This window comes from Lissotriton helveticus, chromosome 11, assembly GCF_964261635.1.
Source record: "Lissotriton helveticus chromosome 11, aLisHel1.1, whole genome shotgun sequence".
NCBI lineage: Eukaryota > Metazoa > Chordata > Amphibia > Caudata > Salamandridae > Lissotriton > Lissotriton helveticus.
This window is the reverse complement of record NC_136072.1, coordinates 65,217,505-65,240,939: the sequence shown is the minus strand read 5'-3', so window position 1 is coordinate 65,240,939 and position 23,435 is coordinate 65,217,505. Positions and strand designations below refer to the sequence as shown.

General features: G+C 46.1%; 1 protein-coding gene and 1 long non-coding RNA gene across 2 annotated transcripts in view; one reads left to right on the top strand and one right to left on the bottom strand.

Moving 5' to 3' along the window:
- LOC144791354 (uncharacterized) overlaps positions 1-23,435 on the top strand; it is a 227,164-nt gene that overhangs the window by 2,484 nt on the left and 201,245 nt on the right. The window lies entirely within an intron of this gene.
- Positions 12,764-23,435, bottom strand: part of LOC144791352 (matrix metalloproteinase-23-like) — a 103,254-nt gene continuing 92,582 nt past the window's right edge. The window contains exons 7-8 of the mRNA XM_078666030.1: positions 17,608-17,734; positions 12,764-13,893 (exon numbers count right to left, since the gene is read on the bottom strand). Coding sequence (XP_078522156.1) covers positions 13,707-13,893; positions 17,608-17,734 — 314 coding nt within the window. The 3' untranslated portion in view covers positions 12,764-13,706. The remainder of the gene's footprint in view (positions 13,894-17,607; positions 17,735-23,435) is intronic.

The following is a 23,435-nucleotide window of genomic DNA, read 5'->3' as shown; positions in this document are numbered from 1 at the left end:
TCCTCGAGATTCCTTCAGGATGTGCAAATAGTGTAGTTTATTCTTTACACTACTTCCACTCTTTTTTATGGAATAAATAATTCCCAGCCTTCAATCATATAATGTTTTAGTAATACACAGATATTTTCCACCTCACGACCCCGTGTGTTGTGGGAATAAATAACCAATAACGACACTTGATAGGGTGAAAGAATACAAACCATCTCGAACATTAAACCAAAATGTGAACATATAGGAAAAAAGGAAAAATTACATGTTCAGGAAGTTATTGTATCCTTAAACAAGTGCCAGATTACCAAAATGGGAAACAGAAAAGGGGCATTACAGATTTAATTGCCAGCTGCACAGTGGAAATGACAGAATCCATAGCCCCACCAGCAAAGAAAGAATAACGTTTTTTGCAAAGTCGGACGTCATCTTTAACTCGTGCCAAAGTTCCATTACTCCGCAGTGAATGTTCACTCTCAAAAACTTTCCATTTAAAGCGCTTTCATAACAAGAGCAGTCCAACATAGCCACACACAGCAATCATATGTCCAGGCAGAGTGCGTGTAGTTTAATTAGAACAAACACAATATACAATTCTCAATACAATGACCCAATTTTAGATTACACACAAAGCATATAAATTGCTCATACCCCGAATCCTACTCACCAGAGTCTGTGTCCAGCACATAGCGGACTGAAAAAGAAGGGTTGCCATGAACAAACTTCCTTATATACTACTCCCCAATTGTGTCGCACCGCACCTGCATGAACAACGATTAGTTCCTCTCAACCAAGAAAATCACTAAACTAAGTTCCATCTGTGAATACAGCAAAATGCACTATTGTTCCAGTGTCGATGCAATGAGTACGATCAATGTCAGTCCAGATGACAAAAGGACATTTGTCGATCGCTAAACTGAATAGTATTTACTGACAAAACGGCACAATCAACTTCTTTCGCTGCCGGAGGATGCACCGCGGTTACTGCTGGGTGTATTCTTGACGTTGCCGATCGGTTTTATCAGATACCGATTGGGGCATCAAACCTATATAATTTAATCTTTGACTATGCGCTGTGGGACAATACGTCCGTTATGGATGACAGATAGATCTATTACCACACGCAGTTTTATGTAATCTCTTGATCAACAGATACCACATAAAATTCTTGAAATACAGCGGATACATCTAATAGAAATAATTTGACCTATTGTCCCAATCTGATGAGACAAGCCTTTCCGTCTTTTGTGGTGCTACTCCTTTAGATCTTCATTTACCACCTCTACTTGAAGTCTCTCTCTATTAGCAGAAGCCCTGAAGAAGTCCCTCTTTGGGACGAAACGCGTCGGCTGTATGGTGCTTCACCTTTTTGAAATAAAGAAATCAAATCGAGGAACTCCATTCTCCGTGATTTATCGGAATTATAAATCAAATGCCATATGTTGTGGTGCACCTGTGCTGTTATGACTGCTAAACTAAATCGTATTTACTGACAAAACGGCACAATCAACTCCTCCCCTATACACTGCTCTTCGATTGTAGCCACTACACCACAAGTATGTGGCCAACTCACAAGTTCTTACAAAAAAAAATGGTCACAACACTGGATGCCATCTACAAGCATAAAAGGAACAGCTATTCCAAAGTTGATACAATCAATACTCTGAGTATGGTTTCAATTTTATGACCGCACAATCCATCCCTAAGGTCAACACAGTAAGTAAATATTTACTAGCATAGCAGAACCATGCCAACGTTATGCATTACATTTAATGTTTATACATAGACATGGGCGCCATCTTCAGCACTCATAATCAAACCAGTGTTCTTAGGGCAGGTTTTTAGAGTGCCCAAACCAAGTTAATTCAATGCAAGTACAATTGGTGCAATATATTAAAACCCAGTTGAGTATCAAAACGTATCCATCTCTACATAGAATCGAGTTAATTTATATAATATCTAGCCTATCCATTACCACCTATTACATATAACATATTTTTAAGTGCCACACGCCGATAGTTCAAAGAACTGCATTCCTGTCATAAGAATATTTTTAAGCAAGGGATCCTCAACCAAAGGAAATCAGATGTCCGGGAGGACAGTTTTGAAGTTCTCCCTCATCATATACTAAAGAACATCCTTCTAATTTTGTGAAATTATTATCTGTGTTTTGACCATTTCCTATTGATCTTAAGCGACATAACTATTTATATTCAGTTGTCTTAGGAGTAACTCCTTATCACCACCTCTCTTGTCCACTGTTATATAGACTATCCCATGACTGGATTTTGAGTTGCCCATATGTTTTTCCATATAGGGAAAAACACTGCACCACTTGTGTGGCTGGATCTAGTGCCACCGACAGGAATGGATCAAACCAAGGTCAATGGGAGCCCTTGCGTGGGGACTCCCATTGATGTTGGTTTGATCTATTCCTGCCCCAGGCACTAGGCCCAACCACACAAGTGGCACAGCGTTTTATCGGCACAAGTTGGGCAATGCTGGGTGGTAGGAATTTTGTGGATCCCTGCCAATTTCAGAAGTTTCCATCACAAAAATATATGGAAAATGTGTGATTCCTGGCAAAGTTTGAGGTTTGTGGAGCATTATGGGTAAGAAAATCTCATTGGATTCACGCAAGACACACCACACAGGAATTCCCTGGTTTTCTACTTTAAAATATTTCTGTGGTTGGTAGATTTCCATTGCTGGCGGCCGAGCATGGTCCCAAATCAAGCAGCTACCCCTATTGGTGATCTCTCCACTTAGCACTTTAGAGCCTTTTATGTCGAGGTCTCATGACCCACCCCGACTAGTGAGGTACTTTTTATCAGGATACTTGGGGGAATGCTGTGTGGTAGGAAATATGCAGCTCCCCACAGATTCCAGAAGTTTTCCTCACAGAAATGAGAGGGAAATGTGTGTTTTTAGTCAAAGTTTGAGGTTTGCAGGGCATTGTGGGTAAGAAAATGGTGTAGGATGCATTCAATGCACAACACCCTGGACTCCCTCAGATGTTTAATTTTCAGCACTGTCTGGGTCTGGTAGTTTTTTCCAGGTGGCAGCCTTCCCAAGCTCAAAAAGCGCACTGTTCACAATTACAAATGGGATGATATTGGGAGTTTGCCACACATTCCTGGCCCATATGTAAAAACAATACCCAAAAGAATCAGCTGTCCTCTCGCTTGCCATTGGGATGGGATGCTTTAGTCCGCAATGGAACTGAAAGACTGGTAAGATTTTAGGGTTGAGGGCGGGGCCTGTTAGGATAGACAAGACCTACCCCATTATTTTATAAAAAGAATATTTTCCTGCCATCCAGTGGGCTTAGTGCCGAAAGACTGTTGCCCCATTTAGTTGGGGTGGGGGCATAGCCATGCCCATGGTTGGCAGCCCCCCACCCTATATTTAAAACAAAGGATAACTGTCCTTGGTGTCTAGAAGGCTTCCTGCCTGCCCAAGGAGGCAGAGGGGGGGGGGGCGTTACCCCCCATCTACCCCTCTGGGTGGGCAGAAAGACTGTTGCCTCATTTATTTGGGATGGGGGCAAAGCCATGCCCATGCTGGGCCGCCTCCACCCTTATATTAAAAAATAAATCCCCGGTGTCTAGTGGGCTTTATCCCAGTCACCCCCCCACCCCGGAGAGCAGAAAGACTTTTGCCCTATTTATTTGTGATGGGGGCATGGCCATGCCAATGCTGGGAGGCCTCACCCCAAAATGGTATGTAACAAAAAAGTTCCTGGTGTCTAGTGGGCTTTCTGCCCACTAGACGGGGGCAGAATGACTAAAATATATATATTTCCAAGGGGTAGCACAAGCCCTTGCCCATGGGGTCCCCCCCTATGCCTGGTGTCTAGTGGGTGGATCTAGTGGGTATGGCTCTCCTGTGGCGAGCCAAAAGCAGAGATCCACTGGGCAGAAGTGCCATAGGAAAGGGGAGATTCACCCCTTCCCAACAGTACTTCTCCCATAAGACTTGTTGGGGGGGGGGGGTGGGTGAGGGGGGCTGAGATATGCCCCGAGCACTGATTAAGTGAAAGTTAAACAAGCCCATCTGCTCATTTTACTTTCACTTTGACGCAGCACACCCTGCTTTCTCCAATTGTCACTGTTTTCCTAGCTTTATTTTCCTCCTTTTTGCCTTTGACCTGATGATATAAAATAAGCTGTTGTCTGCAGAAGAGAGTGCCGGTGCCCAGCACCTTCAACCGGAGACATACATCCTATTTTCTTGAGTTTCTGTACCAGCAGAGTAATGGGTTAGTGTGAAATGGCCCCTCGGGAGGCGACCCCGGGGACACCGTCACGTAAGCCGCCAGGGCTACCGCCCCTCAGACACTCATCTTTCCTGGCGGATCATTCACAAACAGCGTCCATGACAACGGAAACCCCTCCCCTCTCTGTTTTGCAGGAACCAACCCAGGGAAGTCGAGAGCCGGAAGCACATCCGCCTGACCCCGGAAGTCCCTCCTCCCCGCCGCCGGCAACAGACAGAAAAGACGGAAGCGGGAGACCGGAAGGTGTCGGAAGATCGTGGCAGGAGATTGCGACTGGAGCGGAGGAAGAGAGCGAAGCAAACGGAGAAGCAGACGAATGGTTCGAGGACTGGTGGAGTCCCCAGGAGGAAGCTGAAGAGCGGCCGCAACTCACCGGGAGAGTTGCGGCGGAGCGTGTGAGTAACACCTAGCCTCTTTGTTGCACCTTAAGTGCCTGTATATAGTATAGAGCGTTTTTCTTTCTTACTGAGCACATTTTAGGCACGTTAACCCAGCTAGCTCACTGTAAATGCGTGTAAAGCACCTTTAATGTATATAGCCCTGAAGTACTAACTACCCTTTCCCAACACGTGTCACGCTGCTGCCTTAGCACTTGCAATTTCCATCCATACCCCAGCCGTCCTAACCCCCCCCCCTTTTTCCCCGCTCTCCTCACGGTACTCTTCAAGCCCCTCACGACCCGGTGTTGGTATAGGATCTATTATTCCCAGTACGGTGGGATTAACGGCTCCTTTTCTGTTTCCTCTTACTGCCCTCCGGAGAACTCCCCAGCAAGGAGCGGACATCTCTACCCATCCGACCCGGACCTGCACCCCAAGACCCGGACCTGCACCCCAAGACCCGGACCTGCACCCCAAGACTCGGATCCCTCGGAGTCCTCCCTCGCCTTACCAAACACCTACAGCGGAGTCATTCTTTTGGTTTCTTCCTCTCTCCCCCATTCTATTTGGACTACGTTACACAGACTATCTGTATATGCAATAAAACAACACTATTGCACGCTATATCCGGCCTCCTTGCCTGATTTTCCAGCCAGCCGACCGCCCACGATCACAGTTAGTCATTGATATTTTTGATGTATTTATCTTAAAAACATGAAATGTATCCATCACAAAATCTATAAAAATGTTATAAGTTGAAAGATGGATACTTTTCATGTTTTTTTTTTTGGATAAACAATTTTATTGATTTTAGATATGGTAAAAGCAACCAGCAATATAGCACAGTACAACACGAGTGAGTAATCCCACACTTGGTTAGATGGTATACCCTTGGAACTCATGATCTCGAAAGGTCCCAGATAGTACAACCAGTTAATCAAGCCACTAGACCCATCCATTTGCCCCACACCTTACGGTATTTCTTCGGACATCCCGCAGCATATAGAGGCTTTTCAAGTGCGGCACACCAGTCTACCCCCCCATGTCATTTTTAAAAAAAATAAAAAAATATATTTTTATTTGCATTTTTAACATTAACATAGCTGGCAAGTCGCAAGCGATTAACCATACACCCCTGCGCTCCGCCCTCACGTCATTTCTTGATGCTAGGCGGAGTAGGACGTTTCCAATTGGCGGCTATGTCCCGCTTAGCTACAATCATTGCTGTTTTAAAAAACAGATTCTCATTCCTGGACCCCTCCAGCCCATCTGTGATCCCAAGGAGCGTGTGCAGTGGGTCATGAGGGACTTCCCAACCCAGGACTTCTGTGAGTTCCTCTTCTATACTCCAGCCCCCTCAGAATTGCGCCGATAGGGGACACACCCAAACCAAACCATGTGGTAGAAGTCTGCCTGATCTTGGCCGTAGCATTTACAGGAGGCAGTTGGGTATATGCCGGCCCTGTGATGGTGAGTGGGGGTTAAATAGGCAAATAGTACAGTTGGATTAGGCGGAGTCTGGCCCATGCAGTGACTGTCTTAAGCGCCATTAGTGCGTCTCTCCAGTCCTCCTCCTCCAGTGGACCTACCCATTCCTCCCATTGGCTTCTGAGCCGGCCCAGCGTGGCTATGGGTATTGTTGGTTAATGTGCGATAAATACGGGAGATGCCACCCTTCCCCTGGTTCCCCATCATGGTTTGCGCATCAGGTGGGTGATACACCGGTAATGTTGTGCCATCTGGTATGTAGGAGTGGAGAGCGTGACGCAGCTGGGGGTATCTGTAAAATTGGGATGGGTGTAAGGAATACCTAGATTGTAGGTCCTGGAAGGAGCTTATGTGGCTGCAGGCCCACACATCCCCGAGTTGGGACATCCCGAAAAGACCCCAAGACCTAAATCCTTTTAGCCCACTAACTTCCCTTAGCCACGTTCCATGCCAAAGTAGCGTATGCTGGGTTAGTTTATGTGTCCAATTGGTGTGGCGCAGTGATGCCCACCATGCCAGAAGAACGGTATGTGTCACCCCAGGTAAAGTGCTAAGTATGTCCCCCCGTACATCATAGTTTGGATTCGGGAGAGACCCAGTTCACTCAGCTTGAGCCTGTAGGCTGGATCCGACCATCCCCCATTAAACCAATCAAGTAAAGTGAGTAGGCGGGTCACCAGATAATACAAATATAAGTTAGTCATCCCCATGCCCCCATCGAAGGGTGGGATCCGGCAACGGGGTAGAGCAATATGGGGTCACTGACCACCCCAGAGAAATTTGGTGGTTGTGCTATCCAGCTCTCTGAACCAGGCCCGAGGGAAGCAGAAGGGGGTGTTCTGAAGGACAAATAGAGGAATCTGGGGAGAATCATCATTTTGAACAGGCGACCCTCCCAAGAGGATTCAGTGGCAGGGCCTGGGGTCTTGCCCAGTGAGGTATGCGCTATGGCTTCATTGATCTGCTCGTGGGTGATTGAGAGGTCCAAGTCAGTGGACTCTGCGGTGCTAAGGCAAGGGATGTGGAGACGGCCTGCGCCAAGCAATCGGGAAAGGGAAGTTTCAGGGCGCTGCGCTGAGTATAGCTTGTGATAGTAGGAGGCAAAGGCTCGGGCCATCGCCAGAGGAGAAAGATGTGCCAGACCATCTGGGCCCACAATTGCCGGAATGATGCGATTGGCCCTTGGGTATGTGGCTAGTCTATGAAGGATCTTCCCGTTCTTGTCACCCCCTCCATACACCCTAGCTATAGATGATCTCCATAGGAGCTTAACGGCATCCAAAGAGAACGGTTTGATTTCGCCCCTTAGGCATGTGAGTTGCCGTTCCAGGGCCTCGTCGCGGTCATCGGGAGGACATTGCTCAAGAAGCAATACCTGGGCCTCTTGGAGTTTAATTTGGCCCTCAGCAAAGGCATGGATGGTGGCTTTGTCCAATTCCCATAGGGTGCCCGGAGAGGAAACAGAGCCGGTGTTGGCGAGGAAATATTGTTGAAGTTCTGCCCCAATCTCCTTTTTAAACTCCTTCTCCTGGAGAAACCAAGCGTTCATCCGCCAGGTTTGGCGTGTCGAGGGTGGAGGTTCCCCAATGTTGAGAAGTACGGGTGAGTGGTCTGAGGTACCCCTGGGCATGATATGGATGTCTTTAACCGTTTGGCAGTCAATAGAGGGAACGAATATTGCGTCTATATGCTTATGGGTTTGGTGTGCAGCTTATGTGTGAGTAAACTGCCTACTTTGGGGATGCCAGATTCTCCAGGCTTTGCACAGGCCCAGGGAGTTAGCCCAGTTTGCCTGTAGTGAGCCTGTAGTCTCGAGGTGGGGGTTGAGAACTCCATTGAAGTCGCCCCCAACTATTGGAGCACCCAGAGGCAAGGAGGTGAGGAGGACGGTGGGGTTTTCCAAAGTCACTGCGAGCATTGATGGGGGTGAATAGATGGAGACGAGGTTGAGAGAGTTCCCACCCAACGTTCCATACAAAGCCACATATCCTCCCTGGGGGTCGGGAGTGGCTCATATCTCGCTAGGAAGGGGCAGTGGTTCCCCACAAGGTGAGTCTCTTGGAGCAGGAGAATGTCATCAGCCTGGCGTTGGGCATAGCGCAGGTCAGCTGTTCATTTGACCCTATCCAGGAGCCCATTAACTTTCCAGGAAAGTGTGCGGAGGGATACTCCAGCGTTATTCGTGCACTTCATAGTGGGCGCAGGTGAGGGCGAAGGGTCACAAGACCTGGGCTAGCAGTGGGTGTAAATGGGATCCGGCGCAAGTGCGGGACAGTAAGTGTGACTATGGTTCTCAGGCAGTACACGGGATCATCATAGTGAGCATTAAGAAAGCTGGTGAGGCAACACATTAAACCAACATCAATAATGGGATAACAGTCCCAACACCCCTATCCCCTCCTCTCTACCTATACTCCAGGAACAGAAGCATCTGTCGTCCCAATTTAGGCAAAGTGAGGAACCAATCTAAAACGTTCGGGTTGGATTGAGTGGAGGACCCCTCCTCATAGACGGATGTTCAGTATCTCAGCAGATAGACAAACAAGTTGGAGCGAAAACTCTGCCATGGCGCCTTTGGTGCCGGAACAGTGAGGACGTGTCACTGGATGGGCCCCTCCCACCAGGTGTGGCGGGCCGTAAGGAACCCAGGGTCAACAGAGTACTGCGGAGGTGCCCGGTAGGATATACCACAGTTCAGTTCCGGGTGGCTTATAGAGTCGGATCGCCACGGGGGGCAGGCGATGTTCAGGAGTGCACGTTCTCCATGGTGTGGATGGGCGACCCCACCAACATTGGCCGCAAGAAGGCCGCTTGCCAGTACCCCCAGTTCCACTGTGCGACATCGTGCATTCTGTACATTAAACTAAGAAGCGACATTGACCCCCTTTGTCTTGGTCCCCTCCCTCCAGAGGGCGTCAGATTGTTGGGCTGCGGGAAAGGTCCGAGTCCATCGCCGCCAAGCCTCGGTGGCCTAGTGGGAGGTGCTCTTCGAGAGAGCTGCCGGTCGAATGTTTTCTTTGGCGAGATGGGGAGCCCGGGAGGCTAGGAGAGCCTCCGGACCCGCTGGCGGCTAGGCTCAGCGATCTAGATATCTCTCTGTGTGACTGATGCCCCCTACAGGACTGTGTACGCCTATGACATTGGTGCCTGGGGGATCAAGGCCGCAGAGGCCAGGGGCCCAAGGGCAAGGGCGGAGAGTTCTACTGGGACCCAAAGGGGTGCCCCTCAGTTAGCCAAGTCCAGGCAACCTGGGGCGTGCTGAAGAACTGTGTCTTTCCCTGGAAGATGACGAGGAGGCGGGCCAGAAACAGGAGTCGATATTGATGGCCAAGAGTTTGCATTTTCTTCTTCACTTTTATATAGGAACGTCGCTGATCTTGCACCTCCTTGGTATAGTCGGGAAACCCCATAATGGTGTGGTTTGGGAATTTTAGGGGCCCCAGTGACCGCGCCTCACGCAGGATCGCATCCCGGTCTTTAAAGTTGAGGATCCGGGCTATGATGAGACAATGTGGGACCCCGGGCATCGGCTTAGGCGCGAGGGACCGGTGAGCTCTCCATTGCGAACCATGTTGAGAGCGTGTCTTTGGGCATCCAGGAGGAGAACCAGGATTTGATGAAGGTGGAATCTGCTCTCTCTCTGCGCCCTCTGGAAATCCCACTAGGCGAGGATTGTTGCAGCGCGAGCGGTTTTCGGCGTCCTCTGCGAGTCTGTGGAGCTCCTTGGTGTGGGACTGCAAGGGGGCCACTTGTTCTTTTAATTGATTGAAATCATCCTCGACCATGGAGAGGCGCGATTCGGCCTCCGTAATGCGGGCTGTGGCTTTGCGCAGGTCCTGTCGTATAAGGTATACAGCTACCCATACCTCACCGATCTTCCCTTCCACCGAGGCCTGGAACGTGCTGATTACATGCCGGATAGCGGCCACGTCTTTGCCATGAAGAGAATGGCCGCCCTCGCAATGCCCCGTGGGATCATGCTCAACTGCGGTGCATCGGTCAATCTTCGTCTGCGTATGGGTGGCAGAAAATTTAGGACCTCCGTCCTTCCCCATGGCGAGCGTTGGATAGAGCTCCGGCGGGGGGTAGGGTTCAGGGCAGATCAGCTACGGTCCCCACAGGCCGAGGCCGGGTGGGCGCCCCTGGCTGCAAGTCAAGAATCCATTGGGGTCTGAGGTCTGGGGCTCCGGAGCGCGCTTCCTCTCCAAAGCTACAGATGCGTGCCCAATTATGGGTGGGAGCCCCCTAGGGCGAGTGCCAATGGTCAGAGCTAACAGGGACCAGGGGGGATATCAGGTTGCCCAAGTGCCAGGAAGCACTACCAGGGGTGGGGAATTCCTATCTCCCGACGCCCAATACAGCTAGATTTCTTACAAGGGCGAGAGGTTTTAATTTCTAACGTGTCTAAAGAGAAGTAGACAGTCTTACGGTAATCCGATACACAGCTGTTCAACCCTTTTGGTCACAGCCAGTTAATAAGGAGCTCTGAGCAGTTTATTGGCAGTGAAAGGGTCAATGCAAAATCTGGGGCCTGCCCTTCAATTTCCCCCAAGCAGAACAACAATAGGATGGAGCAGAGCTCAAAGTTGCAGCTCCATATACAATATCCATAGCATGGTCAGGTAAGAGTCTTTTTGCTTTCTCCCCAAGGTTCTTGTGTGGCTTCTAGGCCCTCCCCTGGTCCTTTCATTTTCTTCAAGCACAAGACGCAGCTCCAGAACAGACATCACTGCCTTTTATTCTGTGCTTCACCCTTGAGCCTCACATCGGCCCCAATATCCCTCCTCACCCTCGCCTCCTCCGGGGGCCTACAGTAAAGCTCATGCTTTCCCTTCCCATGCAGCCCCTGCACAACCCTCCTTTACACTTTGCTTTGCCTGTACACCTTATGTTTCACCCAGTGCCTGTACTTGCTAATCCCACCCCACCCCCTCTGCTGCCCCCTCTGACTGCCCTGACCCGCTCCCCTTGGCCTCTCATATTTTATTGCATCCAGGGCTTACATTAAAGTTAATAAGTTTGCCCATGGGGAATTGATGTAATCCTCAGGCGCACCCTCATTTCTCTCCTTGCACTGGGCCTCTCGTCTCACTTTGTGCTGCACCAGGGGGCTCTTAACACGCTGGTTTAGCAGCTACAGCAGCTGTGGAGTTCTTAATGGGCCTCTTCTTTCTGCAGGTCCAGACAAAGGTTCATAATTAACATGAAATGGTGGATGGATATATACATGGATGAATGAGTGAAAGGATATATGTAAGAATGGATGAGTGAAAGAATAGATGGATGGAGGAGTGCAAGGGTGAATGAATTGATGGATGGGGTGAAAGTGGATGGATGAGTGAAATGATGGATGCAAAGATGGATGAGTGAAAGAATTGATGGATGAGTGAAATATTGAGTGAATAGATTGGTTGAAAGTGGATGGATGAGTGAAAGGATGGATGGATGGTTGAATAAAAGGGTGGATTGATGGATGAGAGAGAGTGGCTGAATGGCTGATGGGGTGGGTGGATGGCTGATGGAGTGGGTGGGTGGATGGCTGATGGATGGACGGACGGATGGATGGCTGGGTGGACAGATGGATGGATGGCTGTGTGGACGGATGGATGGAGTGAAAGGATCGATGATGGGGATTGTGGATGGACAATGGATGTGCTGATGAAGGAAAGGGTGAAAAGAGATGGGTTGCAGGGTGGATGGATCAGTAAGTAAAAGGATGGATGAGTGAAAGGGTACATTGATGGATGAGCGGAAGGATGGAAGAGTGAAAGGGTAAATTGATGGATGAGCGGAAGAATGGGTGAGCGAAAGGATGGACATATGGCTGAGATGGATGGATATGTTTGGGGATGGATGGGTAGATTTTGACAAACAGAATGGTGAAAGGCTGATAAAAGAATGCATGGAAGCCAATGTAAAGGTGAAATGCTAGATATCAGTGGGTGAATGAAAGGATGAATGGGTAGATCTGCAGAAAAGAGGCATAATAAGGAAATCACTAGTATTCAAATCCTTCTATACTATGAGCCTGACATAACCAGAGAGGCTATTATCCGAGCGCTTATATGAGTGCTGCCAATTTTTGACGGTGCACTACATGATGGCACCAAAGGGACATGTGGATTTTGTACAGGACAAGTAGATTTATGAAGCTACCTGTCCCATGGACAAGTAGATATTTTATTAAATTCCACACCCCTGCACTACAATGTGCCAGAGACCCTGCGTACACCCATGTGCCATAATCAAGACAACGGTGGAGGGGGAGGATGAATTGTGGGTCGAGCATGCACACTTTTCATGTTTTTAGAGCTGACTCTTCGTTAGAGGTACTGGTACGCACTTTTTTTTGTTTTTGAAGCAATACATTTGCAATAGACGGCAATATTCTTTACCTGCCTTCTGTTACATTGTGCTTTACTCTTTATATTCAAACCTTAAGTATTCAGGAACCTGTTAATATTTTAAAGCTGAGTCCCACATTCAGCTATAGATAATAAAAATGACCAAACACAAGGGTTGCAAATAAAATTATTTTCAAACTTTAAAAAAAAAGAATTTTCAATTTCTTTATTCAAAAATGTTGTACATGCTTTATTTCAGTGAAATGTCCACATGTATTGCACAATTTATGTTTGTGGAACGCCTTGACAAAGACCTGTGAATTAGGGATTTTCAGAAGAGGAAAGTGCCTGACATTGAGTCTTCGACAATGGTGGATGTGACAAGAGCCGTACTTTTGCTGTCTAGAGGTTCAGTTGGCACTCTGCTGCTTGAACGCTGTAATCCTGAGCTATGTAATCCTGAGCAAAGGGGAACTGGTGACAAAAGCATTGTCCAGGAAGCCTGATCTCCAACTGAAGTGGGGTAATGTCCACACGTTTCCAGACCTGAAGGCCTCTCTTTTGTTCATCAGTATACGGACAGAGGTTCTGCCAACGAAGAAGGAAATTACTTGATAGATCAATTTGTCCTCACTGATATAGGCCTATCAATTGTCCATCTCACCTGTTTAAGAAAGCTTCTCTTGGAGAGATGATGAAAATAGATCACGCACTCTCCCTCAGAGTCAATCAAAACCTGCATAAAGAACTACCGTAAACAGGTGAGATGGACAATACTCTTCTGACTTTTCATTTTGTGTGTTTATCTTTCACACACTGACTTTGAAATACCTATCTTTTTACTACACAGGCTGTACACTCTTGGTTTATAGTCCTGATGAAGCCCCACGGAGATGTTGCCAACCCACACTCGTGTATGGGGGAGGGGAGTCGAGACGTCGACGTTAACTGCACAAGTGTTGTTTGACCAAATAGACATTTATGCAAAGTTTGATGATTTAATGGCATTTGTTTTTTAATGAAAGACTGCCTTGTCTCGATGCGTGATTCCATGGATAAAGCTCAATCAATGCTATTATTCCCACCTGTCAAGTTCGGGTCTGATCTGTCATGCTTCGGGTTTGACGTTCTAAGGAGAAGGGAACCTGGGTCGGCTTGCAATGGATGAAGAGGGGCAGGTCTCTCCAAGTAAGGATTGTCTCGATTCTACGGTCTGAGATTAACTCATCAATGTGTTTGGTTCACTTGAAGCCTAATCTCCCAGGCATTTGCTTTGAGGACTGTTGTCTGACGTCGAATTAGGCATGTGTACCTTCCCTCATTCATTTCATTGGCGATGATGATAAGGTCTTTATTTAGGAGGGTGAAGTGATCAGGGACAGACCGAGACAGCAGCTCCCCATCTTTGTACCAGCTGCAAATAGAGAAAGGTGAAAGGTTAGCATGGGGAAATTGTGTAGTAGGCAGCACTTTTGGTTTCATATACCAAAGCCCTGATCCGCAAGAACTTAGTGCTTCACCCCAGTAAGTAAACTATTCTGTTGTCAGCTATTATTCTGAATCTGCCATGGATGAAGCTCAATCAATGCTATTATTCCCACCTGTCAAGTTCAGGTCTGATCTGTCATGCTTCGGGTTCGAAGTTAGGTGGTGACTGAGGGGTTACCACCTAATAGCAACCCAATTAACTCAACGCTGATGAACATAGATAATGTGACTATCAATGTTGATGACTGTGGGCGCACGTGCACACACTCCTCTTTAAATCAAAGCAATATCCTTCAAGCTATCATACTAATAAAACGTGAAGGCATGTTTGTCCTGAAGAAAGAGGCTGGCGAGGACTCTGGAAAACAAAACTCACGCAACAGCACAGCATCATAGCGGGAGCATTGGTGATTCTTCTATACTGCCCAATCAACATGTACAAAGTCTAGTCTTAGAGCAGGCTAAAATGTAAAGTATTCTATTTATCAATCACTTTATAGGGGAAATTAGCCTTTTGCATGTATGAGAACTAAGGAAGAGGGAGACTAAGAGTTGTCCCAGGACATCATAGTTTTGAACAAATTAGGAAGCTGGGATAAATTGTACCCTCCTGTGTCCATGTATTCTCCTATTTTTAACCAGCGTTTTTTCCCCCTCAATTGTCCCTCCTTAGCCAACGCATCCTTGCCAAAGCATTTGCTGCAATTGATCTTCACTACTATTTTATGTCTTTCTCAAACATCAAATATCTGATGCACACCTGCACTGGCGACTCCATGGGGGGGGGGGGGGGTGCCACTGAACAGTGCTGGCTTTCACATGTATGTTCCTTTCAGATCTGCAATGGCCCGACAAGGAACATCAGCTCTAGATTCTGCCTCCTCCTTCTAGTTATTGAGTCTTCAAGCTGGTGCAAGAAATAGTTGAAAAGGAGACTGTTGCCAAGTCATTTAATGAAGACCCTCATCATAGGAAGGTGCAAGAGAGACTTTACACTTTCAGAGCTGCAGCAATGCCCCATAACTAAACAATATGCAAATGCCGTAAGAAGAGGTATAGAAGGTGTGATATTCCAGAATCAGTGAATCTCACCCCATCAACTTGTTGTGAAGCAAAACATTCTTCAGCTTTGAGTTGATACTTCTCACTGAATTACATCTTACAAAAAAGTACTTTTCCTTCCGATGGTGTCTGTTTTAGCAATCTTACAGGCTGAAGCTGCATGGTTCTCAAAAGCAGAAGTAAAAGGCAATAATTCACAGGTCTTTATAAGTTTGCCAAAACGTGCCTCAGTATTGGCCTAGGTATTAATTCTCTTTTCAGTCAGTCAATGTAGAACATTTTAAGAGCCTTTCAGAAGAACTGAGGAGTACAATTGAAAGGAATGTGATCTGTATGCCTTCACCCTAAGTCCTGATTCCATGAGTCCCTCAAACCACCCACGGCAGTCAAGTGTCTCAGATGTGTAGCACTTTTGCCTGTCCTGCCATGTTTCTTGCATAGAGAAAGATTGTATGCTTGCTCTCATGAAAGTCATTGGATAGTGGGAGAACGTAAGTTAGAGGATTTCTCCATTCCTTTGTTAAATCTCTGAGCTTGAATGCTGGTGTCTCAGGAGTTAGTCTCTGTCCACTGTAGGTACACTCCCCAGCAAAAGCTTTAATGCCCTATCTTCGGCCAAGAAATACACCACCAACCATGGCTTGGTACTACAAGTTGTAGCTGCCAAACACCAAACCACCTGACTTTCTCAGTGTATGACACTTTGCCAATATCTAGACATCTGACGGAGTCAGGCATGCAGAAATGTCGGGCCAGTTCTCTGGAGTAATGGGAACCAAAGTCAAGAAAACAGTAATTGTGACAAATACTGCTGCTGTCCCTGGATCCATAGAAGCCTGGCACTACTGCTGGTTCACTGAATTGCCAAATATCCTTTATTTAAGCTTTGATCTGCAGGAGATAAGTCAAAGAGTTATAGCTTACTCCAAAATATTGGCCACAAAAACAGAACCCTTGGTTCTCAGAAGAACAAAAATAATGTACGTTCTGAGTACGGCTAACAGACACTAGCTCAAAGACTATTGCCCTAAAAGCAAAATCCAGCTGTATCACCTTAATGGCTACTTACAAGGTAAAGTTAGAGAGACTCAGAAAAAATATTTTACAAACCGTGTCTCCCAAGCCACAGATCTTGTGAAAGAATTATTCGCAAATTATACCACATAGTATCCGAACTACAGACCCCAATATCTTTCCAAGCTGAATTTCAGCACATTCAAAAACCATGTGATTATTTCACGGCCATTATTTCAGCAAAATGAAAATAATCAAGGAAAATATCCACACAGGAAATATTCCCACTCCTGACAATCAGTCTCCAGAATCTACTTTGACTAAATCTAATTCTACTTTCACTCCTTTAACACTCCGACACCCCAACTCTTGACTCCATTTTGAGAAGCTGCTACCTCCCTGCTGGCTCAACTTTCGATCCATATCTAGCCAAAGTCACAAAACCATTATATTCTATCTACAAGGCCCAACTGTTGGAGCTGTTTAACTGCTGACTGTAGAACCATATTGTCCCCAAGGCCTGGAAAGTCGCAAAGGTGAAGTCCCCTTTGAAAACAACATATTCTCTGCAACCACAGGACCGCAATAGTTTTAGACACATTTCTCTCTCGGCTGGCCTGGGGGGGGAGAATTGAAAAAATAGTGTTCCAACAACACTTCAACAGTTTTTGGAAAGAAATCTGATTAGACCCATTCCTTCCAGGTAGTAAGGCCACAATACAGAACATCTGTTCTATCTGTTTTGGATGATTTGCACCACTTAATAGACAATCGGGATATTGGGGCTCCGGTAGTATTAGATCTCTTGGTAGCTTCAAAAACCATAGACCACTGCATCTTAATAAAAACATCTAAGGCTGGTCTAAAAAACACTGTTATTAACTGGATCACCTTTTCCCTCACCAACCGTCAACAGATGACTTATTTGTATCCATTCTCATCTGACCCCCAAAATCAGAGATGTGGCATCCCAGAGCGTTCTGTTCTGTACCCATTGTTCAACCTCTACATGGGACTGTTGAACGCCATCCTCCAGCATCTAGGAACCCGTTTCTCTTTTGCAGGAATAACACCCAAATTATATTTGGTCAGTCAAAAACTAAGAATAACCACTGTACAGAACATAGTACTGTTCCTTGTCAATAGCTGTAAGACACTGGAGGATGTCCTTTTGTAGGAACACGTGGCTGCTGCAGTCTGCCTCATTTGCTGCTTTTATGTGGATGGAGAGGTAGATTCCTTCAAATGAAGCATGAACTTCTAACATGCAAGGTCTGCTGTGGTTGTTTGCACTCTTTGATTGACTTAGAAATGGTCATTGTCCACAGGCTGAGGTAGCTGCCTTCACTGAAGGAAGGCCATCATGAATATTTTGTCCAGAACTATTAGATCACCTTCATACACACCTGGCAGCCCCTGGAAGGGTGCTGAAGTCTTCTGTTTAAGGACAGACTGCCTTCCCTGATTCCTTTTAGGGATCAAACGTCCCTCTTCATAGACTGACCTGCAAGCACTGAGGTTCTACTGAATCATTCCCTGCACGTGGAGATCTTTCTTCTCTCACCTGACTCTCAGGAGGGGCCCAGAGGAGACCAGTCCACATCGGAACGTCACAGAGCGTCCCTTAGGAACATATGTGATCTGTATTTTGATTTTCTGGGGCGCTGCTGAGGGGTGGGACTTCATGACCTCTGCGATAAGAAAAAATACATAGGGTTCAGAGTGGTGTTATACCCAATAGAAAGAGTAAGAGGTAAAAGTGTTAAGATTTAACAGAGACGAATAACACATCTGCATCATTCGAGATAGTACAAAAAACAGCAAGGAGCCAAACAAACCCTTAAAATGTACAAGAAACCTGTTGCAGTGGGACCTAGTTAGGTTTAGCATATATACCCATCCTCTTGTATACTGGCAGCAAGTCTCAAACAGAATACCAGGTCTTAGGATTTTCAGAGGTCATATAGGGTTCCAACTGCTTGGGATACTTGGCTGCTTCCAGGAATTCGATCTTTGTATAATATCAAAGTGTTCATGGCACTCAAATGAGAAGGTTGGGCTGTCCAACTGGATACATTGGACAAACACCTGCAAGGCAGGAAACCTGGAGGTCAGTTTGCACCAGGTCCACAATGGCCCTTTTTTAGCTCCATTCCCATTATAATAACAACAGCTACACATTTTTAAGTCGTGCATCCAACCAGTTGAGTTATCAGAATGGTGCAGTGGGACTCTGTCTACTTGCCAGCCGGCAGCCCTTCTGCTTCATTACCCTCAGGCAGGCGCTGAAAGTCAAATTCAGTGCTGGGCCTATGTACTATCAGTTGGTTGCTGAGAGTTTGGGATTCGGTTACAGGGGCGCAGGGCTTTGTGCTGGATGCAGTGGGATGGCTAATGCACTCAGCAGTGTGGGACGGGGTACAGCATTAAGTGCTTTAAGGACAGGTATAAATAGTATTGAATGATTGTATGCTTTCTACATGCAACAAAATATGCAAATACTTTACATATTGCCCAGTAAGTAAGACACATTTTCATTCGCACTTAAGGCAATATGGAAAGTCTAATTGTATGTGCCTTCCATTACAAACTGGGTAATGTGGAAATAGACACAGCAGTTGTCTGTTTAGAGACCGAAAAGTGGAAAGATCATGGCATATCTGTGCTGTATATAAAGGGCAATATGGAAAAAGGCTTACATGTTACATACAGGGGCTGTGTGCAAACTGCCCTGGCAATGTATGATTACATACAGGGGAATGTGGAGCAGACATTGATGATTTACATGCAGAGGTAATGCTCTTATAAGGTCCATAATCTGAGGATAATGAGTAACCTCCTTCTGTCACAGTGCCTTGCCATTTCTTCTCCTGTGGCAAAACGATATCCTTTGTTGTACACCAAGTGTCTTGCATCGAGAGAGCAGAATATTCCCATAGCCACATGCATGATTTGCTGTTGTACAAAAAATTGTGCTTCTGGGTACTGTGGCAGGCTTTGCAGTATTGGAATATTCCATTAGTTCTCCATCAGAACTTCTGGTACTAAATAATTCAGTAGCCAATACATTTATATATGTTTTATTAACGAGTTTTTAAAAGAGCCTAGTGTTACATTTCAGTTAATGCAAAGGGTTAATACCTATATATCCTGTTTGGTCTCAAGTATATTCTGGAGTCCACTCCTTGAGGATAGTAAGGTCTGCTTGATAATTCTACTCGCTTGGAGCAATGTTGGGCTGGCATACAACTTTCGGTTCGGTACAGGAACTTCAAGGATCTATTGTTTTTATGATGTCCTGGAGGTATCAGTAGCATAGGGTTGCCACCACTTTTGTCCTGGAAATTTTGTCTGTAGAAGATGCATTCTCTTTTGGCTGGTTGAGGTTTACAGTTCCTGCTTTGTGCAGCATGTTCTTTTAAATGACATGAGAAGCTGACTCCAGTCTGGCTTCTGAATTGTGTAAAGGGGAAGCAAGTCCGGCAATGCCTGTGTTGAAAAATATAGCACATTTGCCTTTCCTTCATGGTCACCACAGATTGTTTTGGAATCAACGTTGACCTGTATTACGACTCTGTGCCCCAGGGCAGTGTGTTAATGTATAAAAAAGTGGGCACCTAGTGTGCCCTCAAAGTGAAATAAAACCCAAAAGCTATTTCACTGTGTAGGCGTTACTAGATGTTTCCCTGAATAGGCCTACATGGGATTACAAACTGTATTTCCTATCTGCCACTTGGGGAGATGCTAGAAAAATGCTTCACACTTATTTCTTTCTACTTTGTCAAAATGTGATTTAGTGGTGAAATCAGATGTTTGATAACTTAAGTGGAAAAGTAACTTTATAAAAATTGACTCTGCGCCTGAGCCAAAGCTGACCTAAAACCAGCTTGCTGACCACATAGCAGAGATTAGTTAGCTATGCAGGAGTGGTCAGGAACAGTTGGCAGAACGAAGGGCAGTTTTAGCCCTACCTCTTGATGTGGAAATGCCAGGGATGGCTTCTCCTGTTTTTTTCCCAGGACACTCCAAGAAAGCTAAGCTCCAGTCACAGGAGGTGAGAAAAACAGTTTAACTCTGTCAGATGAAAAGAGAGCCCGTCTAAATATGGAAATGACAGGGCTGACTGTTGGCAGATGTGTTCTGCCATCTTGAAACAAGGGCTCCTGGATAATTTTACAATAAGGCAAATAGGAGGCGGGAAGTCAATGAAAATATGATTGAGTTGGAGAATTCTCCAGTCACTGTCAATTGCACAAAGTAAATCTTACACCTCAACCACCACCTCTTCACGAGATTGCTGATTGGGGGAAGACTGCATTTGAAGAAGTTCTTTTGCTACAAGAAGACTCCTGACAGCTGCTGGTAAAAGAGAACTCTGGGCCTCCTGATTCCTACTGGCACCAGCATCTGGAACTGCTTTCCAAGGGTGTAGTGGTTGACCTGTTTGTAAGGCAACTGGCAACAAAACCTGGTTCATCCTGGTTTGAGCTTTTTGCTGCGCTGAAAACTAGTTCAGCAGTACCTTGCAGCAAAGGTATCCGGCCTCATGGATCCCTCCTCAGGGTTAGCTTACAGCATTGCGCTTCTGTGGAAGTTTACTTATAAATATGCAGTAAAACCTTGGACAGAGGTAAGGCACCATATGTATCCTCAGGTACAAAATCCACGTTTTTTCCACTGATAGGTGTAGGAGCCAAAATCAACGGTATCAGCAGGGTCTGGATGAGCGTATCCAACTTTGAGAGACCCTTACTGGCTACAGCCTTACACTGTGTCTAGCTGGAACATTTTGACAGGCTAATGGTAAAACCTTTGACTGGGACATCTCATTTAGTGTATCTAACCTCCACTCTATCGTGGTCAGTGCGAAATCACTCCTAGTTCAAGGTCAACCGTGAATGGTGATGTTTGATTGGCTCTTTACTTTTTTTTTGCAGTTTTTGCCTCAAAACTCTAAAATCCATATCTCTGGTTCCCCATAACCTACTTTTATGATCTTGGTATCTTTTCCTCATTAAAGGTTTCTGATTCATTAAGCTGGTAGGGGTACACCCCTCCCAAATTAATAAACCCATTTGCTCCCTTATTTAGATTATTATCCTGATATTTTTTTAGGTCTCACCTTTGAGGCAGTTTCGCCAGACTGTTATTTTTTCCAAGGAGAATCATACATAATATACATACATTGGGCTGTTAAATTGTCATTGCCATTTTGCTTCTGCCCTCCACAGCATACATCATGGCCCAATTGGACAGCCGAGTTTACCCATTGGCTCCCTTCACGTTGAGTATCGTGCCCCCGTAATATTGAGGTAGGAATCTCGATGGCACCAAGGGTAAACAACCTTTACAACGCAACTTTTACCACGCAGTGCCTTTACAACGCAACTTTTAGAACGCAAACTATTACAACGCATTGCGCTGGGGGCGCTCTAGGATAGGGAATAGGTTTAATGTACTATCCAACACCTTCCCTACTATCCACAGGGACTGGAGTTGGAATAGTAAATAAACAATTCACTATCCAGCGCCTAAAAGCACTATGCGTTGTAATGGTATGCGTTGTAAAAACCGCGTTGTAAAGGCATGCGATGTAAAAGCATGCGTTGTAATGTCATACATCCGGCACCAAGTATCGTGGACACAAAATCGAAAGGAAAGTAAGCATTTATTTTCTATAACTAAATCGACATATTTACCTTGACGATATACATCTCCAAGGTGCATATATGTGAAGTTAAGAACAGTAATCAATACTTCCTCTATATGCACTTACCTTTTGATATTTTGTCCATACATATTCTATCTATGATTTTGGTGTCTCTCGATATTCCTAGCCTCGATATTTGTCTTGCAATACTTTGAGTGACTGTACAAGCCGGTGTCGTTTTTTTTACATCTGCCTAAAGATAGTTCCCTTGTCTTCAAGTACAAATCTGGCTAAACTGTTCTTTTTTATTTTCTTTAAGTTTGTTATAAAGTGTTTAAGTCACATTGTAAGATTGTTGCTGCCTGCGATTTGGTTGAATGATGATTGCCTACTTCATAAATAATAGTAATAAAATGTATGGCACAGAAACCTCTCTAGTGCAACATCTGTATTGGGGAATGTTACATTTAGGTGACATATTTCCCTTTTTTATTTGTATTTTTGTGGAATGTGCTTGCAAGAAAGCATTAATAAAACAGTAACCACTACAGCAGCATACCAAGGCCACACCTAATGGCTTGACCATCAGCGCACCACTAGCAGCGCTCTTACTCTCAGCGCGCTCTTGATTGACTGCTGCTTTTTAGCATTTTAAATAGCCCGTTTTTGGTATTTGTGTTATTTTGTGTTTAAATTGTTTACCTTGCTTTTAACTGTGCTGGCCATCGCCTACCTGTAATAACTTCCCCTCACTTGCACTCTAATCGGTGGAACCACCGCTCTTTGCGGGTCCCTCGTCCCCGTTTTTTGACGGCGGCCATCTTAGGTTGGGGGAATAGCTTGGACGCGCTAGTCCTCTCTCTAGGAGGCGACTAGGGTATAAAAATAGGCAACTGAGGTCAGCTCGCCCTTGACCATCAGCGCACCACTAGCAGCGCTCTTACTCTCAGCGCGCTCTTGATTGACTGCTGCTTTTTAGCATTTTAAATAGCCAGTTTTTGGTATTTGTGTTATTTTGTGTTTAAATTGTTTACCTTGCTTTTAACTGTGCTGGCCATCGCCTACCTGTAATAACTTCCCCTCACTTGCACTCTAATCGGTGGAACCACCGCTCTTTGCGGGTCCCTCGTCCCCGTTTTTTGACGGCGGCCATCTTAGGTTGGGGGAATAGCTTGGACGCGCTAGTCCTCTCTCTAGGAGGCGACTAGGGTATAATAATTAGCCATGTCCACGCGCAGCGGAGACGCGCAGCGGGGATGCCGGAATATCGCCGGAGTTTCGCCAGAGTCAAGCCCGTCTGGGCCCGTCCGGGCCCAGACGGGCCGAGGGCACGTCACTCTACTCAATCCATCTAGACTTCTGGCCCCCCCCCACAGGTATTCACGGGACTCACTACTCTCGCTTCGCGCACCTAAATTGCCTAGCTGCCGTTACTATTGGGTTGAGGGTACTGCTTTCAAACATTGTCTTGGGTGTCGTTTGTCTAATAGCTGTGTGACTACTAATTCACTCACTATGGCTCTGCTTAATTGCAGATCACTGCCCTGTCACGCGACGGAAATACACTCCCTCCTTTTGGACCACTGTTTGGATGTGCTATTCCTGACGGAAACGTGGTTGACCGCGTGTTCAGGTCCCGACATTGTTAATGCTCTTCCGCCGGGTTATCTCATTTTCCATCTCGATAGACCGGATGGGAGAGGGGGTGGAGTGGCCATCGTGTACAGAGACACATTCGTGTG